Below are 24,753 nucleotides of genomic sequence, written 5' to 3'. Positions count from 1 at the left end.
ACTCTCACATCCATACATGACTACTGGAGAAACCATAGCTTTGACTAGATGGACCTTTGTCAGTGAAGTAATGTCTCTGCTTTTGAATATGCTGTCTAGGTTGGTCATAGCTTTTCTTTCAAGAACAAAGTAATTTTTAAATTACTGTTAATTAATTAAAATTTAAATAGCCACATGTTGCTAGTGGCCACTGTATTGGATGGGACAGTATAACAGAACTGTAAGCTAGACACATGGCCATCAAGCTAAAGACTCCATTTCCCATTCCGCTTGTGGTGAGGGACACTGTGTCTTCGGTCTAGCCAGGGGAATGTGAGGAGTGACATGCGCAGAGCAGGCATCTCTTCCCTTTCCCACGCCCCTTTCCACTGGCTGGAGTGAGGATGGGTGATGACCATGTATTGGATTGGCCAAGAAGTTCATTTGGGCTTTTCTGGGAAAACTCCCTAGGAATGGCTGAGCAACAATATGGAAGGAGCCTGGGTCTCCTGAACCATGGAGCTATCAGATCAGCCTTGGCACCTTACGCTCTGACCATTTCACAAGAGAGAAATAAATTTCTTTCTTGTTTAAGCCACTGTTATTTGGGTGTTTCTGTCAATGTGCATCTTTTTTTTAAATTTATTTTTATTTGGAGGATAATTGCTTCACAATGTTGTGTTGTTTTCTGCAGTACATCAACATGAATCAGCCATAGGTATACATATGTTCCCTCCCTCTTGAACCTCCCTTCCTCTTCCCATCCCATCCCACCCCTCTAGGTTGTCACAGAGTACCAGCTTGAGCTTCCTGTGTTATCTACTACTCCCCCATTTCATCCCTGCCCTGTTATTCTCTACACATATACCATGTTCATCCCCTTCACAAAACTTATAATTTATAGTTATAAATGCATTTGCTTGTTGACTATCTGTCTTTCCCACTGGACTTCAAGATAGTAGGAATCATGTTTATTTTGTTTACTGCTATATTCCAGGCCTGGCACTTAGAAAATGTTCATTAAAATTTAGCTGCATGTTGAAATGAACACTGAACTTCAACTGCCAAAAGTTACACTTGTTCCTTTAATCTAAACAACACCTATTAAGTAAAAAATAAAATCAAATAGCTTGCTACAAAACAGTACTTTAATGCAGTGGCTTTAAGAATTTTATATTGGCTCTATCTTATTCCCTATAATTTCCTATAGCTGAAGAAGCATCGTCATTAAAAACACAGGCTTCGGAAAACAGTTTTAAGACATTCATGGTATTACTCAGTACTGAGCCCATTATTACGCTTCGTTCTTTCTTTAGGTGACTGGAGTTTGTTGTTTTGTTTTGTTTTACTGTAAACTCCTAAAATGATCCACAGTCCCTGATGACATGGGCCACAAAAGCAGCAGTGACATAATTCAGCAGCAGTAGATCGGCCCAGAGTGAAAAACCCTAGTTTACTTTTCTTGTCCCTCCTGTTACCTGTCAGGGCCTTGGTGTCAGCCTTCCTGCTCTCCCGGTCCCCCTTCTGGGCCCACACATGGACCGTGTACTCCACGCCCGGCCTCAGGCCCGTCAGGACGGTGCTGCTCTGCTCCTTCCCCACTGGAACCTCCCTGGTGTCTCCGTCAGCAGAGGTGTAGCGCACCAGGTACCTGTCGATGACGGCCTGCACCGGGTCCCAGGAGATGGTGGCCGTGTTCTCCGTCACCTGCTTGGTCACCAGGTTTTGGGGGCTGTCAATGTCTGAAAAGACAACAACAATCAATAAGCATTAGTAATAGGCCACAGAGTGGAGAAAATCACAGCCACCTTGCTGGGGGTGACACCCTTTCATGTTTCATGAGATTTCCATCCTGCATGCTCTAACTGCATCATGGACGTATGTCTTCTCTCCCCATAAAGACTTTGACTCCTCAAGGAGAACGTACAGTAGACCAAAGTCTGAGCGTCTATACTATTACCTCTACCAAGACTTTAAGCAAGACAAATCTCTTTATTCATTCATTAAGCATATGTCAAATGCCCACTATATACAAGGGATGGGACTAGACAGTTTGCAGGGTTCAGTTGAAGAAGACATGGTCTCTGATCAGTGCAGTTCAGTTCAGTCGCTCAGTCATGTCTGACTCTGCGACCCCATGAACCACAGCACACCAGGCCTCCCTGTCTATCACCAATTCCTGGAGTTTACCCAAACCCATGTCCATTGAGTTGGTGATGCCATCCAACCATCTCATCCTCTGTCATCCCCTTCTCCTCCTGCCCTCAATACTTCCCAGTATCAGGGTCTTTCCAAATGAGTCAGCTCTTAGCATCAGGTGGCCAAAGTATTGGTGTTTCAGCTTCAACATCAGTCCTTCCAATGAACACCCAGGACTGATCTTTAGTCTGGACTGGTTGGATCTCCTTGCAGTCCAAGGGACTCTCAAGAGTCTTCTCCAACACCACAGTAGCTAAAAATTTTGTTTCTAGCATCATGGAAACAAAGACCTCTCAGTTCATACAAAATGATTCTACCAGCCAGATGCCAATATAAGCTCCCAGAGGAAGAGGGCTATATTCTACTCCCCTTGGGGTTCCCATTGCCTAGGAAGGAGTAGGGCCCATGGAAAATGCTCAATATATGTTGTTAAATGAATCAGCAAAATTAAAATCCAGTTTTAATATGCTTTAGCAGATCATAGATTAACTTGTAATGCTGGTTTGCTGGCTAAATCACGGTACAGAGATATAATCATACATCTCTTTCACAATAAGGTGAGAATATAACCTAGAAGTTACACCTGAAAATAACACAATATTATAAATCAACTATAGACAGTTCAGACATAAACCCATGCACATGTGTGTGTGTGCTAAGTCACTTCAGCCATGTCTGACTCTTTGTGACCCCATGGACTGTAGCCCGCCAGGCTCCTCTGTCCATGGGATCCTCCAGGCAAGAATACTGGAGTGGGTTGCCTTGCCATCCTCCAGGGGGTCTTCCTGACCCAGGGGTCAAACCTGCAGCTCCTGCATTGCAGGTGGATTCTTTACCACTGAGCCACCAGGGAAGCCAGAACATAACATAGAAATTATCCTTATCCTCAAATAACTCATTATAGTAACACAAACCATATACAACTACTCACTTTGGTAGATGTAAAGTCTACTTTTTGAAGCTGAGTTTTGAACACATTACAGTTAATATTCATGGCATTTGATTTTCATTTTCTGTTTCCAATCACAAACTCAACAGGAGAGCCTCAATACTGAAGAGTAGGCTCACACACTGGGAAGGAGCACTGGCAGGACCTGACCATCAGTCACAGCAGACCTGTAGCTTGGAGGCTGCCAGGTGTCCCTGACTTGTAAAGAAACCAGTTAAAGGGAAATGAGAGGTGGAATATGCAGTACATTATGATGGAACACCATCCTGCTCTTCCATAAATCATCAGCTCTGCCAGTTTTCAGTTCAGGAAACCAAAACTAGATGAGGCATAGCTTTAGCATGACAGGCCTTACATTACCAAAGAACAGTACTGTGTTACCTGTCGGGGCCTTGGTGTCGGCCTTCCTGCTCTCCCGGTCCCCCTTCTGGGCCCACACGTGGACCGTGTACTCCATGCCCGGCCTCAGGCCTGTGAGGACGGTGCTGGTCTGCTCCTTCCCCACCTCAACCTCCCTGGTGTCTCCATCAGCAGAGGTGTAGCGCACCAGGTACCTGTCGATGACGGCCTGCACCGGGGCCCAGGAAACAGTGGCCGTGTTCTCTGTCACCTGCTCAGTCACCAGGTTTTTGGGGCTGTCGATGTCTAAAAGGTGAAGTACACTATTAGCAAGCACCAGAGAGTGAGACCATGTTCCTTGGGGTGAGGCAGTCTCCACTCTTATGGTTTTCCTGTCTCCTATGTCTCCTATTTTTAGTTGTTTCATGGATGTAGGTCTTCTCACCACAGCTGGAGTCTTGGATCCTCAAGGAGGCGGCACGGGACAGCAGAATGGGCACCGGATCCAGAGTCAGAAGAGCTCCATTCCAATCCCAGCCCGAGAGGCAGAGTGGAGGACCACCAGGAGGAGCTGCGGGCTGCAGCCAGCAGACCTGGGCTCTAGGTCCAGCTCGATCATCAGCCAGCAGCGGCCCTGCACAACTCTGCCTCCCCTGGCTGGGTCTCCATCCCTCATTTGTAAAATGTGGGCCTTGCCAAATAGATTTTAAGGTACCATAATATTCCATGAATCTTCCATGAATCATCAGCTAACTTTGTGACTTGTCGAAATCATTCACATCTCTGTATTTGAGGTTTCTCAACTGTAAAATGGGGATATTGATTCCTGCTCTACCCATCTCAATGAATTCCTCTGAGTACCAATGAAATGAAGAATATAATTCTCATTCATTGCTGGTAGGAATGTAAAATAGTGCCACTGCTCTGGAAACAATTTGGCAGCTCCTCAAACAGTTAAGCGCAGAGTTACCATATGACCCAGGAATTCCACTCTTAGGTATATAGCCAAAAGAATTGAATACATATGCCCACACAAAAATTCAATCATAAATGCTCACAGCATCATTATTCACCATAGCCCCAAAGTGTAAACAACCCAAATGCTCATCAACTGACAAATGGATAAACAAAATGAATTAGATCCATGTAATGAAATATTATTCGGCAATAAAATGTATGGACACAAGCTACAACATGGATGAACCTTGAAAATAATACTTAGTGAGTGAAGTCAGCCACAAAGGGCCACATATTCCATGAATCTATTCATATGAAATGTCCAGAATAAGGAACTCTCTACAGACAGGAAGTATGTAGCTTTCTAAGGCTGGAGGAAGCAGTGCTGGGGAACAACTGCTAACGTCTGGGGTTTGTTTTAGGAATGATGAAAAAATTCTGAATTAGACAGTGGTGATGGCTGCACAATTCTGCATATACTAAAAGCCACTGAATCACACACACTATAAAAAGGTGGACTTTATAGTATGTAAATTATAACTCAATAAGTCTGTTCTTAAAAAATGAAAAACAGAGATGAAAGAGCTTTAAAAATTATGAACCATTACTGTTTAAAAGTGCAACCTTAGGATCCTCAGAATGGAGTACAGAGTAATCAAAAGAGAATTTATCCACTAAGAAAGCAGTAAGACTTCCTTGTTCTGAAGAGACTGCAGCGCAAGTCATTTTCCTAAGGTACTTACCTCACAGATCCTAACATGTGGCTTCTTTGTTTCCTTTCAAGAAGAAATATTTAATGATTGATCACAAACTAAATATATAGTTGGAGAGACAGTAGATGGATAAAACCAATCACCATTTATCTTTGCAAGATCAAAGTATGAGGCCAAATGTGAGCCCCTTATTTTGATGTAATGTGTAAAAAGGAAGTGAGGGATGGTGTGTGGTTTGGCAGAAGTCTACTCTCCTGCTCTTCCAGAAATCATCAATTCTGCCACTGTCAGTTCAGGAACACAAAACTTGACCAGCCATTGACTTTAGCATGTCAGGGCTTCCATTTCTAAAGAGCAATGCTCCCTTACCTGTTGGGACCTTGGTGTCGGCCTTCCTGCTCTCCTGGTCCCCCTTCTGGGCCCACACGTGGACCGTGTACTCCACGCCCGGCCTCAGGCCCGTCAGGACGGTGCTGCTCTGCTCCTTCCCCACCGGAACCTCCCTGGTGTCTCCGTCAGCAGAGGTGTAGCGCACCAGGTACCTGTCGATGACGGCCTGCACTGGGTCCCAGGAGACAGTGGCCGTGTTCTCCGTCACCTGCTCGGTCACCAGGTTTTTGGGGCTGTCAATGTCTGAAAGGAAGATGCTGATCAATAAACACTATTCACAGAGCGAGATCTTGTGGCCACGTTGCTTGGGGTGGGGTGGTTTCCTGTTCTCATAATTTTCCCATCTCATATGTCAGGGTTCAGTCGTTTCGTAGACATAGACCTCTTTATACATCCAGACGTGAGCATTTTCAAGGAGGAAGCACAGAACAGCGGAATGAGTAGTAGACCCGGAGTCAGGAGAGCCGTGGCCCTGGACAACCCAGCTGTCTCTGGCTGGGCCTCAGTTTCTTAATCTGTAAATCTTGCCTTCAGGTTGGATGGACTCAGGTACCTTTGAGCCCTACTGGTCCATGCATGCATCTAATCTCATAAGTTATTAACTTGCTTTGTGACCCTGGGCAAGTCACTTCACTTCTCTGCATCTGTAAAACGGGGGTGTTCAATAGTTATTGTACATCTCTCCAGGGTAGCTCTGAAAACCAAGACAAACAAATGTCATGTAGAAAGGGGTCTTGACTATAATATGGTTATCAGTGTTTATGGGAAAAAAAGGCATAGGGAGATAATGAGTACATATTCTGTAGAGTTGGGTAGCATAGGACTTAATAACATGCCCTTTATAACAGTTTCTGGCACAGAGTGCATGTCCAGTGACCACAAGCTATTTTAAATGATGCAGTTTGTCGATATTTTACAAATGCACAAGATTATATTTCTCCATACTGCACATAGATAATGTATTCAAAAATGTATTCACCAAGAGAATAACAGCACTTCTCTGTTCCAAATACGGGCATACCTAGTTTTATTGTGCTTCTCTTTATTGTGCATCATAGATATTACACTTTTCACAAATCAAAAGTCTATGGCAATCCTGCACACAGCAAGTTATTGGCACCATTTTGCATTTGCCAACAGCATTTGCTCACTCTATGTCTTTGTGGCACATTTTGGTAATGCTCATAATATTTCAAACTTTTTCATTCTTATTATATTGGTTTTGGTGATCTGGGATAAGTGATCTTCAATGGTACTCAGTTTGCTGAAGGCTCACATAATGATGAGCATTTTTAGCAAAAAAGTATTTTTAATTAAGTATATACATTTTTTAGGCATTATGCTATTGTACATTTCATAGACTATAGCACAGTGTAAATGTAACTTTTATATGCACTGGCAAACAAAAAATTCATGTGAGTTTCTTTATTATGATGTTCACTTTATTGCAGTAATGTGGAAACAAGCACAATATTTTAGAGATATGCCTATAGTTGATTGCAAAAGCCATTACCCAAGGTCTTATCATAGACTTACAATCATATGTTCAAGTGAGACCATTCTTATCTTAGCTTAGGCCTGACCCCAAGAAAATCAGTATATACATTCCAACCTGAGGGCCCAAAGCCAAGGTGGGTGCAACAGTTTTGTGGCCTTTGATTGATCAATCAACTAGACTATGAATGAGGTTGGAGAGCACAAAGAGGTGGGACTTAAAGAGTGGATTTCTTTGAAAAGAGTTACACGGAGAGTCCCATGGGTGAGGGCCAAGCCTCGAGTAAGCAGTTGCAATAGCATCCCTTACCGACCTGCACAGGTGTACTCTAGAGCAAAAGTTCTCAACCAGGGGTGACCTCAGTTCAGTGCGGCAGAGGGAGGCTCCTGGCCCCAAATGGGTGGAGGTCAGTGGTGCTGCTAAACATGCTACAGTGCACAAGACAGACCCTGCAACAAAGAATTATCAACAGTGCCCAGGTTGAGAAAACATGACCAGGGCTTAGGGAACACCATGGGCTGGTGTCTGACCTGTGCAAAAAATATCTGAGATGTGAAAAAACTGCTGGTTGCCTTGCCGCAGAGAAAGGAGACGCTGCAGCATTGGGGGGGAAAAAAACATATATCTGGCTGCGTGGACAAAGGGTGCATGTGTGTTCCACGTGGACCAGATGTGGACCAAGGCAAGGATAGCCCACCTGGGGTTACTTTAGGAGCTATTGAAGGGAATCACTCAGAGGGGTGAAGAGACCCCACCAGAAGGGCAGTGGTGGGCACCCCCAGATGTGTGAGCAGAGGAAGAGAAGTGGGTGACCAGTAAGAGAGATACAGGTGCCCACAGGTCACTTTCACCCACCAGTGAAAGCTGAGGGAAGAGGACAGATGAGCTGTCTCTGAAGAACCCGAGGAAGTGTTCCATGAAGGAAAAGTTGGTTTTAATCCTTGTTAGGCACCATTGGTAGACTTAAGCCAGCTGTGACTGTTACTATCAAGTGAGATCTCTCACCTCTCCTCCTGCTGACCCCTTAACTCCCACACACTAAACATTAATGGGTCAGAAAGTCTAGCTAGCACTCTGGAAGAACAGTGCTTGAAGAACAGAGGAGAAATATAAGAGAAGCCGAGCACGACCCCTTCCGTGGCAGGCAGTCCGCCCACAAACGGCCCAAGCTGATGAAGAAGAGCAGGTTTAACTTTCAATAAAGTATGTACAATTACTTGGATGTAGATATCTTAATTATCAAGATGAAACATATTGGGGGCTTAAAGTGACTTAGACATTTGCTTACTTTGAACCAATAAAACACCATCATTTCTACAAAAATGTTCATCCAAAGGGCAGAAACAAAAATAAGCACTGTGGAAAGGCTTTAAACTGGTGAGGAAGGAAGAAATTTGGTTTTGGATCAGCCCATCCCTCTGGATGATCATTACTTGTGCGTTCTTTATATTTATTCCTTATGAAGGGGAAGGCTTTAGCTGTAAACAACAAAGCAGGTGCACTGAGAACAAAGGACTGTGAGCAGGAACGTCAGTGTTGAAAGCCTAAACTTTGGTCTTTAACCAAACAGGACAAGCTACACATTCTAAGAGAAGCCATGCCATGGAAGAAAGGGATACACAATTTCCTATGCGAGGATACCAGTCTGCTCATCTTAAGCCTCTCTTTCTGTTAAGGTGAGAGAAGGAAAACCGACCTAGACAGACCATGAGCTTAGCAGTGACACAGTGACAATACGTGCTCCATTACCTGTCGGGGCCTTGGTGTCGGCCTTTCTGCTCTCCCGGTCTCCCTTCTGGGCCCACACGTGGACCGTGTACTCCACGCCTGGCCTCAGGCCCGTCAGGACGGTGCTGCTCTGCTCCTTCCCCACTGGAACCTCCCTGGTGTCTCCATCAGTAGAGGTGTAGCGCACCAGGTACCTGTCGATGACGGCCTGCACCGGGTCCCAGGAGACGGTGGCCGTGTTCTCTGTCACCTGCTCGGTCACCAGGTTTTGGGGGCTGTCGATATCTTTAAGAAAACATTTGGGAAAGACTAAGCCTTGAAGCAACAAGATACCCATCACCCCATCACAGAGATTTTTTATCTCCTAGAGCCCTCTTAGCACAAGACAATGGCTTTCCCATCCCAGATTCCCTGGTGGGAGTCAAGGGAGAAAGTAACCCCTTGTTCTCCACATCAAAGGACTGCTCGTTATAAACCTGACATACTTCCTTAGCTTCCGACTCCCTAAAATGTGGGAGGAACACTGTCTTCTTAGCAATATTATGGCACATCAAAACAATCCATTAAGTATCTGGCATGACTTTGGGGTATCTAATTTACCATTCTATCAGGGGCTACTTCCCAAGCAATCATTCCAGAAGTACTATCATAATCATTGCAATGACCAGATCCTATCAGTATCTTGACTGAGTCTGCTAAAAACACAGCCACCGCACAGCTTTCCTTCTGTCTTCTAGTTGGCTGAGTGGCTCCATGAGTAGCTGTCACTGTCAGGAAGGGCAGCCCAATGAGATCACCACTAGAACTCACTGTCTCCTTTGAGCTTTCAGTCTCTTCTTTGCAAAGCCTCTCAACTCAAGACACATCTTTTGTTACCAGGCACACTCAAATCCACACCCTCAAACTTCAATCCCCATTGACCATCTTTCTCTTATTACCTGTCGGGGCCTTGGTGTCAGCCTTCCTGCTCTCCCGGTTCCCCTTCTCAGCCCACACGTGGACTGTGTACTCCACGCCTGGCCTCAGGCCCGTTAGGACGGTGCTGCTCTGCTCCTTCCCCACCGGAACCTCCCTGGTGTCTCCATCAGCAGAGGTGTAGCGCACCAGGTACCTGTCGATGACGGCCTGCACCGGGTCCCAGGAGACGGTGGCCGTGTTCTCCGTCACCTGATGGGTCACTAGGTTCTGGGGGCTGTCAATTTCTTTAAGAGATGAAAAAGTGTACCATTTGCCAACTGACTAATTTGTGAAAGGCCAGCACACAAACAACCAAAATGACGACCTCAACAAATTTCAGAGTGTGTTATATGCCAATAGTTGGGATAACTTAAGGGTTTAATTAAGTAAGTGATCTAAAGATTCCAAGAATGAGCCATTTGCATTTAATGAAAAGTAAGGTTTACAGACAAAGCCTATATTGAGTCTCAAGTCTATAAACTTTTCTCTACAAGTTGCCTTTGGATAAAAAGAATTCATCTTCATAAACACATTTGTCCATTACCCTGGATTTACATAGTGTACTCTTTTAGTTCCTGACTCCTTGTACTGGAAAGCAGTTGCTGCTAAGTCACTTCAGTCGTGTCCGACTCTGTGCGACCCCATAGATGGCAGCCCACCAGGCTCCCCCATCCCTGGGATTCTCCAGGCAAGAACACTGGAGTGGGTTGCCATTTCCTTCTCCAATGCATGAAAGTAAAAAGTGAAAGCGAAGTCACTCAGTCATGTCCGACCCTTAGCATGGAAAGCAGTTACACTTCAATAAATCTTTGCATCAGATCTAATATTTTCTTTTGAAAGAAAAATATCCAATAAGTAGAAGCTGTCAGTTCTTTCCATATAAAACATTTTGTCTGAGGCCAGAGAGCTGGGAGACTTTCAAAATGAATTTATTTGATGTCTAGGTGGATAAAAATAATCCTACTTGTCTGAGTTTCTATGCAGTTAAACTGAGTTGAAACCTGGGTTCCACTATTTCCTGGTTGCCAACTTAGAACAAACTGTACAACTTAAACCTTGGTCTCCTTGTCTCTACAAAGAAGGAAATATCAGTACCTACCTCTGTTTATGATAAATGGTAAATGAGATATTGCATAGTAAATCTTAAATATGAGCTCTTTGCTATTACAAGTGCGACTTAAGGTATGAAATATCACTTTCTCCTCAAAATGTAAACCCTTAAAAAAGTCAAAAATCTAAGAAATCAGGTATAATGATTAGCATGCCTCTAGCATGATTAGCATCTCCTGTTTCAAAAACCACCTCCTTGAAAGGCTGAGCTTTCTGTGACAACAGCTTTATTTCAGACCTGTACACCATAACTTGCCAGGGTGGCCAGGCCAGCTCGGTGGGATACACAGACAAGGGAGAACATGCCAGAAGGAGCACAGGTGCTCAGAATGTACCACCGACAGCTGACATGAAAGGACAATTTATCCTGGGATTCGGAGCTGCCTTCTCTGTCCCAGCCTCATCTTTCCACACTCCACTCCTCTCACAGACCTACCCACCATAAACACCACTGAAGACAACATTACCAAGATAAGCTGATGTTAAGCCACGACAGAAAACCAGCCTGTCATATTCCCACACCTTTGCTGTTCAGTCTCTCAGTCGCGTCCGGCTCTTTGCGACCCCAGGGATTGCAGCACGCCAGGCCTCCCCGTCCTTCTCTGCATGCGCTGCTCCCACTGCTAACAGCCGCCCATCCTTCTAGACTCTTCAGGTGTCCCCTCCGCCTGTGGGCTGCCGTGAGCCCTCTCACCCCTACCTTTTTTCAGATTCCCATAGTTCCGGGGTTATGTTAATACAACATAAGTCACTGCACTTTATCTTTCTCACTTGTCTTCTTTACCCAGAGGACTGTGAACAAGGTATGAGCACAAACCATGTCTTTTACCTCTGTATCCCCAGAGCCCGGCTCCGTGCCTGACACCCCCGGCAGTACCACACCAGTAGCTCCTCTAATCTGTGGTACTTATTCACACCGCCCTCACCTGCGAGCAAGGAAACCTCTTCTTTATTACAGCTTTCACTGTCTTAAAAAGGTTGACCCAGGGACTTCCCTGGTGGTCCAGTGGTTAAGAATCCACCTGCCAATGCAGGAGACATGGGTTCAGTCCTTGGTCCAGGAAGACCCCACATGCTACAGGGAGACAAAGCCTGTGCACCACAACTACTTGAGCCCACGAGCCTAGAGCCTGTGCTCCTGAACCAGGCAGGTCACCTCAACGAAAAGCCCACACACCACGACTAGAGTGGCCCCACTAGCTCCACTCGCCACAACTAGAGAAAACCCGTGCACAGCAACAAAGATCCAGCATTGTCAAAAATAAGTAATACATAAATAAATGTTTTCTTGAAAGGTTGACCCACATGTTCTATTCACAACACCCCAAATCCTGGTAAATGGTAGGCCACATGTAATATAACCCGGGATCTGGTAATCTACGGTCAGTCCATCGGCCAAATCTGACCCACTGCCTAATGACATAAATCAAGTGTTTTTAGAACACAGTCATGCCCGTTCATTTACATACTGTCTATGGCTGTTTTCTCATTTCAGTGGCAGAGTGGAGTAGACCACCAGAAACTGTGTGGTCCCCAAAGCTGAAAATATTTACTCTCTGGCCTTCTGTAGAAGGTTTTCTGACCCTGACTTTAAACAAATCTAGATCTCACCACCCTTACTGCCAACGGCTTCTTCCCCTGGAGGAGACAAAGACCATGTGGCCTCAGGAGGCTATGGACCATGAAATGCTTTCAGGTCAAATGCAGATTAACATGCACTGAATGTTTGTGTCTTTTCAAAATGTATATGTAGAAGATCTAACCCCTCATTTGATGGTATTTGGAGGAGGGACCCTTAGGAGGGAATGAGTTTTAGATGAGACCATAAGGATGGGGCTCTCATGGTGGGATTAATGTCTCTCTGAGAAAAAGAGGAGACCAGAACCTCCCCCTCTCCAGCATGTAAAGATGAAGGAAGCATCTGTAAGTCGAGAAGAGGGCCCTCACCGATAAATGAATCAACTGGCACCCAGATCAAGGGAATTTCCAGGCTCCAAAACTGCAGGAAATAAGGTTCTGTTGTTTAAGCCAACCAACCCATGGTGTTTTGCTATAGCAGCCCAAGCAGACTAAGACACATTTCAAGAAATAAGCACGACTATGATTTATGTAGCACTCTCTGTGTCAGGTAGGGGCTTCCCTTGTAGCTCAGTTGGTAAAGAATCTGCCTGCAATGCAAGAGACCTGGGTTCAATTCCTGGGTCAGGAGAAGGAAATGGCAACCCATTCCATTTTCTTGCCTGGAGAATCCCATGGACAGAGGAGGCTGGAGGGCTACAGTCCATGCGGTCCCAGAGTTGGATACAACTTAGCAACTAAACCACCACCACCTCTATGTCAGGTACTTTCATGGATTAATTCATGTAATCCTCACACTAACCCAGTGATGTAGACAGTCACATGTCCCATTTACTAGACAAGAATCTGAGGAACAGAAGTGGAATAAGTTGCCCCAAATCTCTCGGCTAGTAAATGGTAGAGCTGAGATTAAAACTTGGACAGTCAAGCTTCTGAAACCAGATTCCTAACTGATTATCAGCTTCTCTGAGCATCTTGACACTAAGAGGCTGTCCAAAACAGAAGTCTATCAATAGGATAGACTAGGATTCCCGTCACGTGTGTGGGACGCCACTGGACTCCAGGATCAGCCTTCTCTGAATTCAAAGTCGGTGCCAGAGGAGAGTTTAAGCGGAAGGAATGTCTGGAATATACATCCCCTTGCAGCCTCAGGACACCTGCAGGCCCCAGTCGAGCAGAATGGCGGGATGGCGTAAGGGAGCCCTTACAGTTTCGGAAAGCATAAAGTTAGAACTGGTACATTTGGTAAATGGTGACTCAGGAGGCAAACCATTTTCATGGTCTGAAAGAGAGCTCCAGATTACACACACAGTGCCTGCGCAGTCACTGCCAGCTGAGATAAGCATTCAAATTCACTGTCAGCCAAATGTTTTGAGTTTTCACGTCCAAAAAAAATGAAAATTAGAAAGTGTTCCTCTGCTCTGAGAGAGTCACATGTGGAATTTCAACCCACGAAAGTATGACCTTCTGATTCAAACTAAAAGGATGGTCTCTTTTGCTTGAGGTTAAAAAGGGGAAAAAATTCATAATTAAGAAATTTAAAATTGCTTTGGCAACCCCCTGCCCCACACCTGCAAACAAAAGAGCTGGTGCTAGGTGGGATTTGGTCTCTTAATTCAAGAATCAATCTTCACCCTGCCATGAGGAAGTCTATTTAGAGACGGGAGAGAATAAGAATGAGAGACGACCCCCCTTCTCCTGTTACCTGTGAGGGCCGCGGTGTCCGCCTTCTTGCTCTCCTGGTTGCCCCTCTCAGCCCACACGTAGACTTCATAGGCCTCCCCCGGCCTCAGGCCTGTCAGGACAGTGCTGTGCTGCTCCCTGGGCACCGCCGTGTCCCTGGTCTCCCCGTCAGCGGAGATGTAGCGCACCATGTACTTATCAATGACCGCCCGGACTGGGTCCCAGGAGACCGCCACTGTGTCTTCGGTCACTCGGTCAGTGACCACATTGGTTGGACTATCGATTTCTTCATAAACATAACACAAGAATGAAAAATTAGAGAAGACCTCTGGCTGGTCAAGGTTACAAATGTTTCAAGGTTGCATTCTTCTGGACCACCTGGTTCCATAGTCTGTGCAATGCAAGACTCTCCATCATCTATGACAGGGGACAACTGGCCTCTGCTTGAACCCTAAGCTGAGAAAGGTCTTCCTGATGGATGTCCACTTTCAGACCACTGAACACATTAGAGAAAGCTCTTCCAAGTGTGGCCACTTGAAGGGGCTACGCCTTCAAGTATGTCTACCCTTGGTGGGCATGGAGAATACAATTAATTCCTCTTCCCAGAGACCATTCAGCAGGTGGATGGTCTCTTCCTGTACTGTGCTGTGCTTAGTCACTCAGTCAGATCTGACTCTTTGTGACCCCATAGACTGTAGCCTGCCAGGCTCCTCTGTCCATGGGGATTCTCCAGGCAAGAATACTGGAGTGGGTTGCCATGCCCTCCTCCAGGGGATCTTCCCAACTCAGGGTCTCCAGCACTGCAGGTGGATTCTTTACCATCTGAGTCACCAGGGAGGCCTGGTCTCCTCCTACTTCTCCCCTAATCAAAACAGCTTCACCTCTCTAATTTATGTACTTGTAAATTAAAATCTATTCTATCATATTATAAACTTATATTACCAACTTCCCACTTAGTTTCTAGACTCGGCATTTACATCTAGACATGTTCTTGTCTTTCCCTTTTCTAAGAAAAATTCCCAGAACTCAATTCATTCATTCAACAATTCACTGAGCATCCATTCCATGGCATGGAATGTAATGGCTCTCGGGAATCACCAATTAACAGGACAGTCAAAAATCCCTCTTCATGAAGACTTCATATTCTAGAAGGACTAACCCAGAACAAAATGTCACAGACACTTTACCCCTCAATAACAGCCTCAGCCTAGAGCCTCAGAAAATTCCTGTTTTTTTCATACTTGTCCCAGTTACCCCAGGGGTTTTCAACCTTTGTCAACCAAGGACACCTACTAAGTACCAGCACCAGAGGGTCTACTTCAGAAGGTCTGAGATATGCCCTGACATCTCTATTTAAAAAACAGATACGCAAAACTGCACAGGTGATTCTGATGTACATCAAAGGTTGAGGATCTCCACATTAAACCACATCTTCCCAATTTTTGCATATTGTACATGTCCTGGACCCACCATTTATCCTCATTATATTTTATCTTACAGATTCCATTTATAATTTAGTCTTTTATCCAAGATGCCCACTTTCCTTTCCAGGTTCTTACCATTTGCAAACTTAATAAGTGATTCATCTGAGTGCACCCATCAAGGTCACTGATAAAGATGCTTGCCCCAAGACCCTGTCTTACATATAGATTGGTATCCTTCTGGGTGAAGACACACAGAAAGGAAATCTAAGCGTTTTTCTTCTTCCTCATCCTGCTCTAGTTCTCCTGGCCAAGGATTTTCCAGGAGAGAAGTTACAACTTTACATAGCTATGTTCTTTGACATCAGTGCACTTTTCTTGAGCGCAGTGGCCGTGTTTTGTGTGCAAGGAAATGAAATACATTCTATCACCAGACAGTGCATATTTTATTTAATAAATCAACTGCCATTTATTGACCACATATCAAGTGCCAGGTGCTTTTAATTCCTGACTTTATCAGACCTCATAGTAACAACATAAGGCATTTACCAGGTTCTCCATGTACTAGTTTGCAAAATTAATAATGGTTACCATTTTGAGATCACTAATTATATGCAAGACTCAGAGAAATTAGATAAATTGCCCAAACTACACAGACAGTAAATGATAGATCCTGACTCCTTCTTTAAACAATCACACTGAGTGTCTACTTGGAGCCAGAGACTCAGCAGTGGTATGAGTTAAACTGTGTCCCCTTACCAAAAAGATAAATCTAAGTACTAAACCCCAGCACCTCAAAATGTGACTTCATTTAGAGGTCTAGAGACATAGGGTTAAAAATGAGGTCATTAGGGTGGTAGAACCGATCCTTATAAAAGGGGGGAGTTTGGACACAGACACATACAAATGGAAGACAAGATGAAGACACTCAAGGAGGAGACAGACGTGTGAACACGCATCCCAGTGTTCACTGCAGCACTGTTCTCAAGAGCCAAGACACGGAAGCAGCCTAAAGGTCTATCAACAGAGGAACGGAAAGAAGATATATATTAATATGTATCCGTATACACACACACAATGGAACACAGCTGTTAAAAAGAACGAAAGAATGCCATTTGCAGCAACATGGATGAACCTAGAGAATGACTTCTCAGTAAGTCAGAGAAAGAGAAATATCACATGATATCCCTTATATAATGGGATCCTAAAAAGCCATGAAACAAATAAACTTGTTTACAAAACAAAAACAGGTTCCCAGACTTAGAAAGCAAACTTATGGTTGCCAGAGGGGAGGATGGGGGGAAGGGATAGTTCGGGACTTTGGGATGGACATGTACACATGGCTATATTTAAAATGGATAACCAACAAGGACCTACTGTATAGCACAGGGAACTCTGCTCAATGTTACGTGGCAGCCTGAATGAGAAGAGAGTTTGGGGGAGAATGGATACATGTATGTGTACAGCTGAGTCCCCTTGTTGTCCACCTGAAACTATCACAATATTGTTGATAGACTGTACTCCAATACAAACAAAAAAGTTAGAAAAAAAAAACAAAAACAAGGATTGCCAACAAACCCCAGAGGCTGGAAGGGACAAGAAAGGATCCTCCCCTTGAGCTGTCAGAGAAAATGTAGCCCTGCTGACACCTTGATTTCAGACTTCCAGCCTCCACAACCAAGAGACACTCAAGTTTTGTTTTAAGCCACCCAGGTTTTGGTACTTGGTTATAGCAGCCCTGGGAAACTAATATAAGCAATGAAGAGAATAAAGACCCTCTACGAGGGAGCTTACTTTCTCTTGGAAGAGCCAAACAGTAAACAAGTGGGGATAGTGTTAGGGAGCCCAACAGGGCAAGGTAAAGGAACTAGAAAGTGAGAGAAGAAAGATACTTGGGATTTTAGAAGGAAGGCCAGTGAGAAGGTAACATCTGAGCAAACAGCAAAGTGAAAAGAGGCATCGGGCCATGGACAATCTGGGGGACCTCACTTCAGGCAAAGGTAGCAGCAAGTTCAAAGGCCCTGCTCCATGTATTCGGGGAACAGCAGTAGGCCAGGGCATCAGGACAGAGTAGGGGAGGGGGTTGAGTGGCTGAAAGTGAGGCTAAGGAGGCAAGGGGATGCTTTTGAAAGCCATTGTAACAACTTGGCTTTTGCACAGAATGAGATGAGAAGCTTCTGGGGGTGGCAGAGGCGGGTGGTGGTTCACAGAATAGTATGATCTGACATGTTATAAAAGGACCCCTCTGGCTGCTGGAGAGAGTACAGACTATCGCAGGTCAAGAGCGGCGTCCCCTCGGAGGCCGCTACAACAGTTTATGTGTGAGATGACAGGAACGTGGACAACCGTGGCAGATGAAAGAGGACTGGGGAGACTGCAAAGACAGAGCTGCCAGAGTCCGCTTGGGAATTTGACGTGACTATAATGACTTGTCGGCTTGGGTCTTGAGCAATTTGCAGAAAGTGGTGACATTTACAGAGATGGGGAGATCTTTGGTACTGGTATCACAACAAATGCTAAAGGAACTTCTCTAGGCAGGAAACACAGAGATGGGGAGATATGAGGGAGGGTAGAGTCTCCAGAAGAGGCTGAGGAGAGGAATGGAATCAAAGGTTTGCTTTTGGACTTATTAACTGGTAACTGGTAGAGTCAAGATTTGAATCCATTCCCATCTACCTAAGATTACAAATTTCCATCTTATACCACTACCATTGGCCTCTTCTTCTTCTTCTTTTAGTATTTATTTGTTTGGCTGCATCCAGCCTTGGTTGTAGCACACAGGACCTTCATTGTGTTATGTGGGATTTCAGGCAGACTCCCTAGCTGTGGCGCGGGCTCAATGGTTGCGCATGCAGGCTTAGTTGCTCCGAGGCAAGTGAAGTCTTAGTTCCCCCACCAGGGATTGAACCTATGTCCCTGGGATTGCAAGACCGATCAGGGAAAGGCCCCCATCAGCCTCTTCTTATGAAACTATGACTACTACTAAGAATGCAGAAAAAGTGAAAGTGTTAGTCGCTCAGTCGTGTCCAACTCTTTACTACCATAGCCCACCAGGCTCCTCTGTCCATGGGATTCTCCAGGCAAGAATACTGGAGTGGGTTGCCATTCCCTTCTCCAGGGGATCTTTCCAACCCAGAGATCAAACCCAGGTTTCCCACACTGCAGGCAGATTCTATACCATCTGAGCCACCAGGGAAGCCCACTACTAAAATGATAATAATAAGTTACAAATAAAATAAAGTATGATCTGAAAATTCCTTGCCACCTGAAATCCAGCAGCACTGGGGGACTGGAGGGGCAACTAGAAAGAGGGCATGGTTCCAGACCGTCACCTCTTGAGACCTGGGCTGGGCGTACCTCACACCCACTGGCAGAGTGGGCCTCTTGGGATGAAAGGGCAGTGCGTTCAGAACACAGACACCAGAAGGGCCTCGTCCTGGGCCTCTGGAGGCTCAAGCAGGCTCTACGAGGATGCTCAGGAGGAAGTGTGTTCCCCGAGGGAGAGGGCTCCCTCCTCACCCCATTACCCCTTTCTGTGCAAAGCATGATTCTGCACATGTCAGGGAGGAAATGAAGAGAGCCTCCAATGGTAATACGTCACTTTGGGGAAATCAGTGCTCAGTTGGGAGTGGGGACACTTTGACTGGCAAAGTGAGGATGAGGAACCCCCAGAGAGTCCTGCCTCTTGAAGTCCCTGGCCCCCATCCTCTCCCACATCTGTACAACCCGCAGGCCTCTCTCCACCTCTCCCTGCCCCAGACCCGTGCTTGCCACTATGGCTGCCAGGACCCTCAGCCCAGGCCCACAGCTTTGTAGGGTGCAGGCTGCCTGCATGTGCACCTCTGTCGAGATCCATCACATCCACATGGCTGGATGGAGGAAGCCTTATGTTATCATAATCAAGTTGGACAGAATACTATATGAAAAGCACCTGGCATGTAGTATGTGGTCAATCAATGGCACCTGGCTTTTTCAACACATTATAGTCTTACAGGTCATTTGCAAAAAGTGAGGTTATGTAACACACCTCTTCTTAGAGAAAAAAAAGCACATAGGAATAAGCATGAGACAAGGGGCTACCTCTAGGATTACACACCAGTTTAGCTCTGTGGCAGCCACTACAATACTCTAATATCTGGGAAACAGAGATCAGAAAGATTAGAGAATGACCCTCAAAGAAGAAACTGAATGTTTCCATATATCCCCTCGTTTTTGGATTTCCTTTCTACCTAGATAACCGCAGAGCATCAAGGAGGTTCCTGCTAGTTTACTATTTTATACATAGTTGTATATATTATATATGTCAGTCCCAGTCTCCCAATTCATCCCACCTCCTCTTTCCCCGCTTGGCGTCCATACACTTGTTCTCAATGACTGTGTCTCTATTTCTGCTTCCCAAATAGGTTCATCTGTACCATTTTGCATATGTATAACTGATTCACTTTGCTATACAGCAGAAACTAATACAACATTGTAAAGCAACTATACTCTGATAAAACGTTTTTTAACATAAACAGTAATGAGGGCAGGCTTGCCTTTACATATAATAAAAGTATGATAAGTCCAAAAAAAGAGAGAGAAAGATGAAGGAAGTCTTTTTCTAAAAAAAGATAGAAAGAAAAAGAAACTGAATTCTTTCCATCACTGCCTCTGGATTAAGGACAGTCCTAAAGAGATGTGTTAGACTGCATCTGTCCCACTTGGGTGAACAGGGCTAAGCTACCACCAAGGTTTATGGGAACTGATCCAGGGAAGTACAGATTTCTGGCACAAGGCCTGATTTTGACACACAGCCCTGAGGCTCCTCCTCCTCCCGGCAACAGTCCCAGCAACCCCAGGAACAGAGAAGAACCAGGGAAAAGCCATCTTGGCTATGAAGTGAGAAGATAGGAGGCAAAATAGAATCATAGCATGTCAGGGTTACAGAGACCTCACTCAGAGAGGACATGTGACTTCTCCAAACTCATAGAGTCAGTGAGAGGCCAGGCCAGCCTGGAACTTGGGACTCCCTGCCCCCTTTCTCTCAACTCCCTAACAACAGCAACAACAACTGAAGTGTTTAAGAGGCTCTTTAAAGAGCTGCTCCTCTCCTTGGTAAATTTCAGGATGGGAATCGGATGCCAAGATACAGATGTAGAAGGAAAGTCTCAGTGATAGGACCCCCTACAATGCACTACATCCCTGGAAGGAGCCAACTTATCCGGACCAAGACCTCCCTCTCTGCCAAGAACGAATATGGGGAACATAAATAGTCTTTTCCATGGAACAAAGCCTTTTAGTAGCCTGCTGCAGCTGGCCAGATCCGAGATGAGTCACAGCCGCAGCTCAACTGGGAGATGGGCCCTCCTGCCCTAGCCCCAGCTTCCTCCTCAGGCTGCAATCTCCCACCTGCTAGACACTAGCAGCCCTGGTGGGAACTTTCTCAGGGCCATGGGAGTGAGGGACATCTAAGACAAGAGTTATGTGGCTTGATAGGAGAGGTTCACTTTTGAGTGCATGTATTAGGTGGCGCCAATGGTAAAGAACCTGCCTGCCAGTGCAGGAAACATAAGAGATGCAGGTTCGATTCCTAGGTCAAGAAAATCCCCTGGAGGAGGGCATGGCAACCCATTCCAGTATTCTTGCCTGGAGAATCCCATGGACAGAGGAGCTTGGCAGGCTATGGTCCACAGGGTCGCAAAGAGTCGGACACGTCTGAAGCGACTTAGCACACACACACTCAAATAAAGGTGAGGCCCATTTCAGAGAGATCTACAAACTGGGGATACAGAAAAGGTAACTATGGAGTTCTCGCACGTAAGGACAGGTTATTCTGCTTTATAACAAGATTCCCCCACATGGCTGGGTAGGGTTACAGCTGTCCTGGGTCTATGCTGACATACTCAACAGCACGGGTCCATGCTCCAACCCACGGCCACAGGCTTAGGGACAGCCTTCTCCATTCACAACAGCCACATGTGAGCCACCTAGCTGGCTTAGTGGAAAAGGGCACAGTCAGGGCCTAAAATCTACGGAGACATGGGCTTGAGGTCAGGGACCAGGGACAGGGCCTACACTACTATTCTGGAGGTGAGTTCACTGAAGAGGTATGTATAGTACCTCTTTAGTATAGAACTATAGTAGCTATGTTTTCTCAGGTCTCCTCCACTGCTGTTCACTGTGGCAAAAAAGTTATTCAAAAGATATCACATGTAGAAAATGTGCTCACAGAGATCAGTCCATCTTCCTGCTGTCCTCCTCTAGCTTTGCATATGGAAAGCAACACTAAACTCAAATGTCATTCACTAGTTTACTCTGAATCTCCTAAACTTTGTAGGCCTCAACATTCTCATCTGTAAAATGCGAATAACAATGCTTGCAATGTTAGTAGAAGGACCAAAGATAATGTTCATGAAGCCCCTCTGTACCTAGAACACAGTGGGGCCTCAAAGGCTAGAGATTCTCATTATTTTTCAGCTACAGGGTGTAGATGTGAGGTGGCTGTGAGAGACAGGAGTTCTGAATGATACAGAAGCTCATCATGAAACAAAAAGGAGCTAGAGAAGGAAAGTTTTAGGGGCTGGGCCATTTCAAATGAAACACTGTGTATGGGAAGCAATACCAAGTGAAAAGGATAGTAAGAGTTGCCAAAACTTATTTCATAGCACAGTCTCAGGGGAAAAGTTCTGAGAAAACTGTTAACAAGTGAATATGCTAGACCGTATGTTCTAATGTGCCTGGGAACACGGGAGATTATGAAAAAGCAAGGGGTCCTTTGTTTCAGACTCACTATGGAAAGGCATGAATTACAGACGTTATTACAAAATCATAAACATAAAAAAGTAAGAGGAGGAATTTGAAACTCATGCAGTCCAACTTTCCACGTTACAGATGGAGCACCACCTCTCACTGAGGGGCCTGCCTCTCTGGCCATCTGATGCGATGCAGCTGCGAGGGTCTGATGGGGAAGTTTGGGAACGCTTCTCCCTGGAGACCCTGGCCTGGCCGGTGCGTGCTTCTCCAGAAGCTGACCTGGTCCTGAGGTTTTTAGAAGTGCTTTTCAGTGCACTTTGAGCATGTTAACAGGGTAAGATTTTCCAGTCGACACTTTCTCTTCCATGGTCTGAGTTCCACCAAGTGATTCGTTAAATGGAAAATATCTAAACTGTGCCAGCTCCACCCTGTACGTGCATATACCATTCTTATATTCCAGTGTGTTTTTCCATCTCATGGAATGCAAAACATCTGGAGAAAAGAGAGATTCTTCCCCTCCCTCTTACATTAACAGTCTAGCCAGGTGTGAGAGTGTTTCCTGACCTTAGAAATTATTGTGTCTTTTTTTGTCATGTTAATAAGGCACATAATACAAATTTATTTGCAATCCAATAAAATATCCCATCCTGCTTTTAGAATATAATAAGCAATAAAAATACTTCTTGAACGCTCATGTTCTAGCTAGGATAATACACTTGAAAGTTTAACTGGCAATTCAAGGCCATTTGTAATTAAATGCTCTAGAAATTCAGGGGCACAGATGGTTGCCATTTAACATGGTCCTAGAAGACCTCAGCGGAGCGGCCAGTGTAGGGGCTGACCCTGGAGGGATGTGTGACGTTACTTCTGTGAGCCCTTGAAAGGCAGGGACCAGGGCTCATCATCTATGTATCTGGAGGAACCGTGTTTCTAGGACCCAATGATACTCAGCAATTAATGCTTGTTGAACTGACTTAATTGACAGCTAGAGATAACAGTGGAGAATTTTCCAGGCAGGGGTAACAACACGAACAAACCCACGAGGTAGAGAGAAGTCTTCTGTGTTAGGGAACCCCAAGAAGAGTCCAGTTGCAGGAAGGCTTCCTGGGGGGAAATTCTGGCCCAGGTTGGATGGGCCAACAGAAGCCAAGATAAAACGAATCTATCTTACCCAAGACAAGGAGAAGCCACAGAATTTTAGTCAGGGAGTAAAGAGTATGAAAATTAACCAGAAATTCCCTGGTGGCTCAGATAATAAAGAATCTGCCTGCAATGCTGGAGACTCAGGTTCCATCTCTGGGTCACGATGATCCCTTGGAGAAGGGAAAGACAACCCACTCCAGTATTCATATCTGGAGAATTTCATGGACGGAGGAGCCTGATGGGCTACAGTCCATGGGGTCACAAAAGACACTACTGAATGACAGAAACTTTCAATTTCACAATGAACAGGGAAATAAATGTAGGTGCCCTTTTAGTTTTGCGTCCACCAAAGTGGACATCCTGGGTTCCAGTCCCAGCCCTGTCACTTCCAAGCTGGGCCATCTTAAGCTTAATTTCTCTAAGCCTCAGCTGTTTCATATGTGACTTAAAAATAATGATAAGACCTATCACACAGGATTATAATCAGAACTAAATGAGATAATTCATGAGCAGTGCACAGTTAGTATAATGCCTGGGGCATGGTAAGCTCTCGATTAATTCACAGCTAAAGAAAAAGCCTCTAGAAGCAAGGAAAGACCTGCCATTTTCCAACTCACTGATGGTGATTCACTAGTCCACCGTTCATGCAGGCTGCACAGTACACACTGTATGGTTAAAAAATTAATGTATATTTTATCCTTTATGATTGCCCAACTATATAATTCTTTCACATCCCAGCAATGCAATCTGTTAGGCAGCCAAAACAGTGAATTCAATTCTTGCACCATGTCATTCTTATTCTCACCACCCCAACCAGCTATTGCCAGGACTGAATTGAAAAGAACTACCAAACTTTTCAAGAAAGTCTCCAAATTCAAATATCCCTTCTTTGCCGGCTCCAAGGATTAGCCTTTACTCAGCGACATCAAGCTCACAGCCTCCCAGTGTGACTTGGCAGGAGCACAGAGTGTTTGCACGAGGCTCACAATTCAATACGGGCTCAAGCACTGTCTAAAAACTAAAAATTACATAGGACATCTTGCATATAAAACTACCATGATTTCAAATTCTTTTCTGATTAATAAATTACAAACTTACTGTCAAATATTACTGATTCATAGCAACATTTGTCATCATATATTTTCTTAATCCACAGATGCTAAATCTATTGCTAGTCCCCTGCGAAAGTCTTTAATATCTCTTGACATTTTAAAGCAAACTCCCTGAGTGTGTTTGTCATGAAAAAACACCTAAATGACAAGAAAAAAGTTATAAATCACCTGTCTTGGGTACTGTGGAGCTGTGTGCCTAAGTCCAAGATAATAAATGCCTTGGAAAGAACCCAGTGATTGAAGCTATTAAAATAAGCAGAAAGGTGTT

General features: G+C 45.0%; 1 protein-coding gene across 1 annotated transcript in view; it reads right to left on the bottom strand.

Moving 5' to 3' along the window:
* The window catches only part of TNN (tenascin N), a 59,711-nt gene that overhangs the window by 25,089 nt on the left and 9,869 nt on the right, over nucleotides 1-24,753 (bottom strand). Inside the window, exons 6-10 of the mRNA XM_069546121.1 lie at nucleotides 14,100-14,363; nucleotides 9,688-9,951; nucleotides 8,771-9,034; nucleotides 5,506-5,769; nucleotides 1,458-1,721 (exon numbers count right to left, since the gene is read on the bottom strand). Coding sequence (XP_069402222.1) covers nucleotides 1,458-1,721; nucleotides 5,506-5,769; nucleotides 8,771-9,034; nucleotides 9,688-9,951; nucleotides 14,100-14,363 — 1,320 coding nt within the window. The remainder of the gene's footprint in view (nucleotides 1-1,457; nucleotides 1,722-5,505; nucleotides 5,770-8,770; nucleotides 9,035-9,687; nucleotides 9,952-14,099; nucleotides 14,364-24,753) is intronic.

The sequence above is a fragment of the Ovis canadensis genome, chromosome 12 (assembly GCF_042477335.2).
Source record: "Ovis canadensis isolate MfBH-ARS-UI-01 breed Bighorn chromosome 12, ARS-UI_OviCan_v2, whole genome shotgun sequence".
NCBI classification, from domain to species: domain Eukaryota; kingdom Metazoa; phylum Chordata; class Mammalia; order Artiodactyla; family Bovidae; genus Ovis; species Ovis canadensis.
Note: the sequence above shows the minus strand (reverse complement) of the source record. Positions and strands in the feature narration are given on the sequence as shown.